The sequence below is a fragment of the Pteropus vampyrus genome, unplaced genomic scaffold (assembly GCF_000151845.1).
Source record: "Pteropus vampyrus isolate Shadow unplaced genomic scaffold, Pvam_2.0 Scaffold228, whole genome shotgun sequence".
Taxonomy (NCBI): domain Eukaryota; kingdom Metazoa; phylum Chordata; class Mammalia; order Chiroptera; family Pteropodidae; genus Pteropus; species Pteropus vampyrus.
The window spans coordinates 1,104,815-1,115,270 of record NW_011889009.1 but is presented as its reverse complement, the minus strand read 5'-3'; the positions used below and the strand labels follow the sequence as shown (position 1 = coordinate 1,115,270).

At 43.7% G+C, this 10,456-nt stretch overlaps 1 protein-coding gene across 1 annotated transcript in view; it reads right to left on the bottom strand.

The window, feature by feature from the left end:
• PHKB (phosphorylase kinase regulatory subunit beta) overlaps positions 1-10,456 on the bottom strand; it is a 122,740-nt gene that overhangs the window by 79,305 nt on the left and 32,979 nt on the right. Inside the window, exons 5-6 of the mRNA XM_023519650.1 lie at positions 5,792-5,899; positions 2,998-3,078 (exon numbers count right to left, since the gene is read on the bottom strand). Of these exons, the coding sequence (XP_023375418.1) occupies positions 2,998-3,078; positions 5,792-5,899 (189 nt within the window). The remainder of the gene's footprint in view (positions 1-2,997; positions 3,079-5,791; positions 5,900-10,456) is intronic.

Below are 10,456 nucleotides of genomic sequence, written 5' to 3'. Positions count from 1 at the left end.
TCTTATGTAATGCAAGTTTATTCATTTCGATGAAGGTGACATCGTAAGTGGGCTGCCGGTCCGATTCCAGGGCCTTTAATTTGCTCATCGCGTTTTGGTTCGATGTGGCTGACGGAAGTTGTGCGTCTCTCCCGCCCTCCTCCTCACACACCCCAGTCCGCCCTACACACCCCGAATAATTTCATGTTTTAAAAGTCTCAGTATTAAAAAAAAAAATCATACCTTAAAAAAAGTCTCCCTAACAAACTAAAGGCTACTGCTTACCAGGCTGGCCCCAGCCACACCCAAGGCCTGGTATTTGTGTCGCTGTGCGGTCCCCTCGCACGTGACTCCCGTAAGAAATAAGGTGCTGTGACGTGCCGAGGGCGCCCCTGAGCTGGGTCACACCGCGGACCTCGCCTTGCTCTCCCGGATGGCCCACCGGACGTCAGGACACTCACGCAGCCCTGCAGAGAGGACGTGCGCGATGGCCCTGTGACGCAGCCACCTCAGAGGCGAGTGCCCGGTCTCCGCGAAGCCTCGCGCACAGACCGGGCTGTAAGTTTAACACATGTTATGGATCTCTCTTCAGATAAAGAAGAGAAAGCAAATAACAGTACCAAGCAGAACGACAGAACGTTCTTTCGCGGTGTTAGTCTTTAACACAAAACCAGTATCTGTGCATCACAGTACTCTGCGTCACAGACGCGGATGCAGGCTGGGCATCCACAACCACGACACGCAGTGGGCAGGGGGAGGAGTGGAGAGTGAGGGCGCCCGACTGTGCCCGCGCTCGGAGTGTGCTCCCAGCGCGACCCCGGCCCCCGGCAAATGCAGAGCGTCTTACGCAGGGTGCGCGTGACACTTAAGACGATGGCCTTCTCCTTAAGGAATTACAATGTGTGTACGAACTTCCCAGAAACAGGAGAATCAGTAAAGATACGGTGATGAGCTGTCAAAGAAGGAAAATGGCTTATTAAAAACCCAAGTGCCGACGATAAAATATGTATGTTATATTACATACGTGTGTTTACTTTGCATCTGTGGATGTGAGAGTGTGTGTGCGTGTGTGTGTGTGTAGATAAATATATATATATCCCCCAAATTATGTATTCTTCAACCCTAAGGAAAACAAGGACTGGGGCGATTTGAAGCTTACACAGAGACAGGAGTGCATGGCAGCCCCCCTCCTTCCCAGGTCCCTGGAGCACCCTGAATGTGAATACGCTTGGGGAGGGAATGGGGGGCTGGGATTACGAAGGCGCAATCAGCAGGGAAAAGGGTTCCAGCTCACGCCGCCTTTCACAGGGTTCGTCTCTGAAACGCCTAGCCAGAGGGGCTCCCCTCAGGAAGGCCCCGCGCGGGCCATGCACTGCGGGCCACGTGACTCCTGGCACAGGGCACAGGCTTCATGGGGAGAGCTGGTGGCAGCGACATCACATTTTATCATTCCATTACTTTAAGTGGACAAGCTGAAGGCTTGTGACACTGGCCACGTGGAAACGTATTACCAAATAAACCTATATGGCCCTCCCCAAAAAAAGCATAAGAAAAAGGAATAAATTTAAGAAAACACCGAAATTGCTTAAGTATAGATGCGTTATATAAAACAGAATGCAAAGGTTAAAGCGATGTTTATGGAAAATGTCAATTGACAAACGAAGATATTCAGAAAGCAAAAAATAAGTGTCAAAAATGGAAAATGAAAATAAAATATCAAATGAAAAAGCCACCACTAACAAATGCAATTTCGCCAGAGCCGTTGGGGACACCAGTGGCAAATTGCTAAGGACCAATCGCTGGGGACTGTCGCGTTAGCTGTTCCTTATTGTAAGCGGTCATCACACCCTGAGCCACTTCGCCAAGGGGTCGCTGGTTGGGGCAGAGGCGAGAGGCTGGCCAGCAGGCTCTGGGAGCCCTCCCCCACCCGCCCGACACACCTCCTTGGCTTGATCTGTACGGAGGGTGCTGCCTAAGGTCGGCCTGACACCGGAGAGTCACAGCCGCTCCCCACCCAAAACATCTGAGCGGCATCTCACGGTGTCGTGAAAAATGGGAACCATTTAGATGAAATGAAAACATGATCCTCTTTGCTGAAGCGAACAGAAGAAACCTTAAGTGGCTGTTATTCATTTCTCCTTATCGAATCTCCTTCATCATGTCCCTTCGCTTCTGAATCAACTTCACTTACTGTAATTAAAAAGCGCAGCTGAAGGACTCACGGGACCATAAGCCACTACGGGGCAGGACGCCACGTACCAAGTTCACGGCAGTCTCTGCCGCCCGCGGACGGCCCTGTGTCTCACATACACAGCGACCGTTTTCCCCGCGTGGGTCACGGAGGAGGGACAAGGCCAAGTGCAGCTCCTCTTTGATGGACTTCTCACTGCATGCGCGGCCTCGAAAATAAAATCTTTTTGTTCTCACTGTGGCACATTTCAAAATGTGTCAGCTCATTTGTGTGTTCGTTCAAGCATTAGTGCCTATGAAAGAAACGCCCCTCAACTCTGGGATATAAATTCTTTTCAAATTTCCAATGAGAATAAGAACACGGTATTTGTCTTTTGAAAAACATCAAGAGCCCTACTGAGAGACGCCACGAATAAAAATTATACAATATGATAAAATATCTTTCTACTTTTAAAAGGATGAGTTGCAAAGTTACAAAAAGCGATGACGTGAAAAAAGACATAAGAACTGAGAAAACCTGCAAACGCTATTTCATTTCCATCATCACTAAAACTTTCTAGAAATCAGTTTTTATTTCAGACCATCTGAAATAGAGCCTTTGACGGAGTAAAGTCCTATGTAACTTGTCTATTTGTTTATTCTTGAAGTGCTTTGCCCTGAAAATACAAAGCCTGCTTGATCCAATATCCCGAATCAAGTATCTGATTATCTGAATTTAAGAATACTCGTTTTATGAAACTGAAAACAAGACTTAAAAAGTAATAGACAGACAGACAGACCGAGCGAGCGAGCGAGCGACGGCCGAGGGCCGACCCGGGGACAGCGTACCTCGTCCGTGTTGTAGACAATCTGCAGGCCCGAGGAGATCATCTCCACCAGATAGAGCAGGTACAGGGACACCGCGTTGATCTGCGAATGAACAGCAACAGCAAAGGTTAACGGAACGACCAGACCAACGACAAACGCACTGACATGAAATGCACAAGCTAACATCGCGAGTCCTTTGCTCTAACAGTGGCGCTTAAAAACCGTTTCCCTTCCTGCTGTGAAGTGAAGGAGCTGTGGATTCTGTTTTCAATAAAAGTCCAGCTTTGTCGGTAAAACTCTCAAATCCTCGAATTCACTGTGCTGGTGAACGCCCGACTAGGGACCCGGCCGCAGGTGGGACTTTTAGCAGGCGGTCCTTCAAAGTTTGTTTCCGAAGACTTATTTTCAAACTTGGGGCTAAGTACTCCCACACCGGGATATTTTTGTCCCCAAGGCAGCTACGTAATACCAATCCATCTCAAAGGCACATAGACAAAAAAGCCCCTGGGCCAGGGAAACGTGAGGACCGTGCCAGCAGACCATAAGCCATAAGCAGTGCATCCTGAAAACAGCCTTATTTGCAGAGAATCCAGAATTTATGAAAGCAGCTGCAGAGTCATATTAAGTTTCATCGGTGGTGTTGCATACGATTTAAAATATGTTTATGAGCAAATCAGTTTTATAAACAAATGAGTTTTTTCTAGTTGATTAATTAGTCTCTGAAAGATAGACATTATATGATCTAAACAAACGAACAAAAATAAAGACAAGAATATCCGCTTTAATGCAAAGAGTCTCACAGAATCCTGAATGGGAAGCGTAAATCGTTTCGAGTGAACAAGCAGTGAAAGGTAAATACCATGACATGGCCGGAAAAGACCATATAGTGTGATTCCATTTATACAAAATGTACAGAATAGGCAAATTCGCAGAGATCCACGGCTGACTGGTGACTGCCCAGGGCTGGGGAATCCGGGGGAGATAGGGTGACTGCTAACGAGCACGGGATTCCTTTATGGGGCGATGAAATGTTCTGAATCCGATGATGACAGCGGCTACACGACTCCCTGAATATATTAAAACCACTGAATTGTACGCTGTTACTAGGTGAACTGTATGTTATCCAAATTATTTCTCAATAAAGCTGTTACACAAATAACAAACAAAATAAAGAAATAGGAAGCAGTGAAAATGTTCCATTTAGCCAGGAAACTGCTACCTTGAGTTAAAAACAAAGAGAAAGCAAGATGTGATTTCTCTCATGTCACCCTTGACTCTCCTCCAGGCCCTGCTGGGTAAATGACAGAATGCTGGAGTGGACAGAGGTTTTTTGGTACCCTAGACCTCGGGCAAAGTGGCCCTGTACCGCCAGGGCCTGGCAGAGCCGGTGGCTCCCAGGGGAAGCAGGATCATCCTGGATGTCCCCTGCCTTCCCAGTTCTCGAAGTCTAGCAGGTGTCAAAGTCTTGTCAAGACCCAAGTGGGCCACACAAAAAGACACGGGATTCTGGTGACAGGAGATTTAGCTTGATATGAACTTCTGAGTGACCTTCCTCAGGACAGGGTGCAGCAGGGCTTCGTCCCACGGCAGACACCCAGACATTTGATCGTGGCACTGACGCCAGCCTGTCAGAAACAGCGTCAGGGAAAGTTCATTCCTGTGAACAGCGACTTAGGGCTACACTTCCGACAGCTCTCTGCTCTGACTTTTGGGATGCTTCTGTGGGAAAATATCAGTACATGACAAACTGTAAAGGGACTGCCAGATAGCAGGCGGACCGGCATTCACTGAGTACCTACTACGTGCCAGGCACTGAGCTTAAATTCTGGGGTACGAAAATAAGTAGGCTGTTAACTTCTAAAACCTAATTTCAGATGGTAAACGTATCTGTCAAATCGAAAGGAACATATAACCTAACTGTGTGATCATTATAAGATCGAGCAACTACATATTCATAGAATACTAATTCTCAAAGGAACGGGTTACAAATAAGTATAAGAGTTTCTGCTGTGCAGAAACGGGCCAGTGCACTTTCTGTGTCTAGAGGAGTCACACTAAGATAAGACATTTCAGGTCCCTAGTGAGAAAGGAAGGATAAAAAGGAGATACTGGTGTTTTTGTAAGAAATATATGATTATTAAGTATTGTGTCCTAAAGATGGCTGAACCGAATGATGAGCAGAAGAAAATCCACTGAAGATAAACAGCACATGTGACCTTCGTGTCCTGGAAACCAGGCGACAGGACCCCCAGGGAAAAAGCAGCATGCAAATGTGAGAGAAAAAGAGGTAAAAACAAAACAAACACCCTACGGTGTATTCTCAGCATAGGTACGAAATTTAACATATTATAGAAGATGAAATTTACAGACTCCAGAGTGCCTCTGGAATGTCACTGCAAGGGTGGTTTTAGCTTTACTGCAAGCTGATACAGTAAAAACGAATGTGGCAGAAGCTTCTGATTTGCTGTTACAGCGCTGTCAACTGTCTTCCATCCCTAGTTCCTAAGTGTTGAAATTCCTCCAAATTTGATAATAAGTGCAAGCTTTTCTCAAAACCGCTGGATTCCTTCTTCCGGCTAGCTCTGAGGTCACACTCCACCCAGCTGCCCTGTTTGCTCCTGGACCGAGGGGTCAGTCCCATTTCATATCCAGCCACAGTCACTGACTCGGCCCTGGTGGTCAGCATTTCATTCCTCATTTCATGGTAGATTTTGCCACTGCCGTTTGAACCGTTTCTGAAATCTACTTTCTGACACCTGGACATGGCCTCGGATCTGCTAAGAGGCGGAGTGTAAGTGTCGCCGTCTCTCTTTACCTGGAGGTGGCCGTACTCCTCGTAGGACAGGAGCTCATCCCCCGTGTGCACGTGGAAAATGGAGTGCAGACACGTCGCCGGCCGCGGGTCCTGCTTGAACTGCTGGACCTGGAACCCAGAATCGAAGTGACGTCACGCTCGTAACCCACATTCTCCTCTGCGGTCAGAGCGCGTAAGCGAGTTTTCATAAAACTTTTTAACGAGGAAGGTTAAAGGTTAGAGGCAGAGGACAGAACAAAGCAGAAATGCTACTTTTTCTAAAGAAACCAAACGCAGACAAAACGCATTAACTACTAATTAATAGAGCTAACGCGATTGTTGACTACTTAATTGATATTTTATAAACAAAGCAACTCAAGTGTAACGGGGAGCATGCTGACCTAGCAGCGATGGCGTTTGCAATGTGTGGCTTATTTTATTTTAGAGTCAAATCATGGACTGATTCGCTCTGTGGGACAGGGTTCCCGGGTTTGTGTCCCACTGCACTGCTATTTGGAAATGCCTGCGGTGACAACGGAAAGTGCTTCCGGCCACATTCCAAGTGAGCAAGCATCGAACCTTCCAACACTCTCTCTTTCTCTAAGGACCACAAATCACAACCTAGACCCCCAACACGTTCCCATTTCCTTCTCCACATGTACTCTTACCGCTAAGGCAACAGCTCTAAGAGAACAGAGTCCATACCCTAACTTACTAATCGAACATACAATTTAACCATTTTAAAATGCTAAGTAAATACTAAATGATCTAACAGAGCCTAGGGCCCGATCCTGTCTGATCTCGGAAGCTAAGCAGGGTCGGGCCTGGTTAGTACATGGATGGAAGACCACCTAGGAAGACCAGGTGCTGTAGGCGTAAAAAATAATAAAATAAAATAAATGATCTAACAGACACACTCCGAAAACAAACAACAACAACAAAATCCGTCTGCTCTCTTAGGTCCTGTTCAACTTGGCAAACATGTACCGATGCCAAGGACACGCCAACCGCTGGGCTAGTCCCGGAAGTACGAGATGGACAGGAACAGAGAACGAGATACAAAGACACGTAAGTCTATGAAGAGGCAATGGTTTTCTTCTCTCTCTGAAATGATGCAAGTGATGATATTATCTGGCGGGTAAGGATCTTGCCTTGCTCCACCTGGCTCAGGTAACTACACAGAGCCATGTTCTCTTCTCCACCTTCAAGTTCTTCTCATCCTTAAAATCCTATCAAAAAAAACCATCTTCGTTTATAAGGTCCCTTCTGAACCTCAGCTAAATTCCTTCCTCTGGATTCCCACATCGGGGTGCTTATCCCTCAATTATTTCCACGGTCTTCTATTTTTAATAGTTGCTGTATTGCCCGCTATCTTATAAGCGTCTAGGAGGTACACTAACCAGTATGGTAGCCACTAGCTATGTGTAGCTCTAAATTTAATGACAACTACAAGTAAATAAAATTTGGAAATTCACCGCCTCCGTCACACTGGCCACATTTCAAGCGCTCAATAGCCAAATGTGCCTAGTGGCTTCTGTATCGCTCAGCACGCTGACACGGAACACCCCTATCCCCATAGAAAGTTTGCTGGGCAGCACTGTGCTGGCGGACAAACACACTAACTAACACACCTTCCTACCCCCAAGAGCCCTGCACAAACGAATGCAGCTGCCCTGGGACAGGTCCACACAATGCAAGTCGGGACCTGTCGGCAGGTAATCAGGAATGAGAGAACGCGGCGAGAGGAGAGGTGTGTGTCTTCTAACCTGAAGTGACCATGCCATCCAGGGTGGACTCAGAGAAGTGAGGAGGCTGTCCCTTCTCCATACCTGAACTACTGGAAACAGCCTTAGGCCACACAGACAGAAGAAGCCGATGTGGCCACTTCCTTGACTATGCCATGATTATTACCTCAACGTATGGAACGTGATTCTGGACTCTTCGACAAAAATATAATTACATTAAAACAAGATCCGTTTTGCCCATTTGATAGGAGCTATAAAATGATGAGGTTTTATCAGTTAGATAAAGTGATTGCTGCAGTTGACAAGGCAGTGTCTGTCACTTGTCTTCAAGACACGCAAGTACCCAGTCACTTTTTATATTCAGTCGCTGTGTCAGGGGAAAAGCAAGTAAAAAATGATCTAAGACGCTCAAATGGGAAATTACATAACTATACCTTGAGTCTTAAAGCTGTTAAACGACAAATAACTTAAAATTTCGGGAAAAAAATAAGACCCAAACTTTATAAGCTTTGAAATTTAACGAGGCATATTAGATGTGAATTATAGACAAGAAGTACTCTTGAAAGCTGTCAAAATCAAGGATACATTAATTAGTATTTTACGATGTCTGCGTCTGGCAGGTAAAAATAAAGGAAAATTTTCTAGACTAAAAAAATTTGGGAATAATGTTTTCTCTGCTTGTATTTTATTGGATTTTTCTTGAAAACTTTAATCATTGTAAATAAACATCTTATTTTGAAAAAGGTAACTGAGTATTGTGTCGTCTATTCTTAATTTATACCCTTAAAATACGCTCTTAGGTAGAAAAAAATAATCACATAAAGGAATCCTGGAAGAATAAATTTTATAAAATTTTAATGATGTCTCATGAATTAAAAACTTAGTAGCATTTTAAACAAAATTTTTAAGTAGATAAAGACAGCAATATTCATAGCATATCGTAAAGCAAGTCTCTGCCCTCCAAACTACTAACTGCAGATTGAATCGATTCTGAAAAGTTCTGAATGCTTCTAAATGAGGGAGTAGGTATGTGAACATTTAGAGGTAAAAAAAAATACCTACTGTTAATAAGTAAGCATTTAGATAAGTGGCAAGACAATAATAGACAGAAATCAGATTGTTCTATTCTGGAAATCAAGGAAAACTATTTATCCACTCGAATTCCTAATAAATTAAGAATATCTCTTTCAGTAGCGTTTTTAGAAAATATGTCGGGAAGCGTGTTTTACACAGAGAAATCGTCAAAAGTGGGAAGCCTTCGACTTTCTGGTCATGACTTTGCTTAAGAGAGAATAATTTTAATAAAAAGAGAGAAAGGAGGGAAGGGAGGGAGGGAGAAATGGGGAGAGGGAGAGAGAGAGGAAGGGGGAGGGAGGGAGGGAGGGAGGGTGGGTGAGAAGACAGAGAAGATGAGCCTTAAGGACAAAGAATAAATGGACCACAAATAGGCTTCATTTAGTTTTAAGGAAAGGCCAAAAGACATCTATTTCACATTTTAAAACATGGTAACGTTGCCATGGACTCAGGAAGGAAATGGGGAGCACCAGTAAGAGGTGACGGCCCGGCGGGAGGCAGTGGGCTGGGCGCGCGGCTGGCTCAATGTCCCTGCGTCAGCGCCCCCCAGTCTCACGTGGATTACTATAACCGCCTCCATCCCCACACTGAAAGGTCTGGGCATCAAAAACGTTAGAACAGGAAAATGCTTTACAATCTGCAAACCCCTCCATCCTGTGGTATGCATTAAGACCTAATCCCAATGTAATCCATACCTTCTTTCGACTCAAACTTATTTGAATGGTTTACCCGTGTACTTATATAAAAACACGATAATCCTTTATAATTAAGAAATTTAAGACAGTTAAGTTACATTCAAGCTGTATTCAAAAGAAAACATAACTGTGAAGACTGATTAGTAAGAACGAATAATATTTAGAAAGGGACATTAACAATTGGCTAAACTAGCCACAAAGTAAAAGCTTTATATTACAGCATGTCCTTCCTTCTGATAAACGATTCTAATTTAAGTCCGTCAGCTTGTTTAACACACACATGAAATTCATGGCTCTCGCAGTGTTTCTTTGAGAGAAGAGCTGAATTCACAGGCATTAGGCATTCATGAAATGATAAATGTGAAATAAACACTAAGTTCCTCACGCTTTGGAAAATAATGTTCATCGTAATTACTTCAACATATATGACATATCAGTTTAATTTAAGTACGTCAATATGACATAGTACTTTATTTCAAGCATCAAAAAACCTTTATGATAATGATTTGCAAAGTCAAATCTCAGTACACAAATTACAGGTTTGTCACACATCTCTATTATCAGCCTGCGAAAAAATGTACTTTTCTGCAAAGTAACATTTTCTTGTTGCTGTATTTTGGTGGCAGAATATAAACGATTAATTTTCTAAGTTTTAACTTCAGATGTAGGTCTTAAGAAGAAAATGTGCCACCACAGTCTTTGGATCCTTTTCAAGCATAAATGAAAATATTCACATGATAAAAACATACAAAATATTACATAATCAAAATTGCATGTCTAATTATTGATGTGAGTCTTTGTTAATGAATCATCAAACTGGGGTGGTCCAGGACACACATGACAGATGCACTGATGGACATATGTGGACGCATTATATTATGCCCTAGGGACGTAATATAATGTGTAGGGAAGGTGTAGGGAAGCAGGGAAATATCACATTATATTTGTATAGTGCTTTACAGTTTAATAAGTTTTGTTATATATATTATTTCTTTAATTTCCCCAATAACCCTATAAAGTTTGCTGTTTCCTGTCTATAATTCCTGCTCTTTACATGTAAATAAAGTATTATGTTTTTAAACTAAAGTTTACTTAAGCCAGAGCATTCGCATGTCCAAAAAGAATTTCGATAAGGATTTTGCTCAAATCTTTATCAAGCAAACACCAGATGC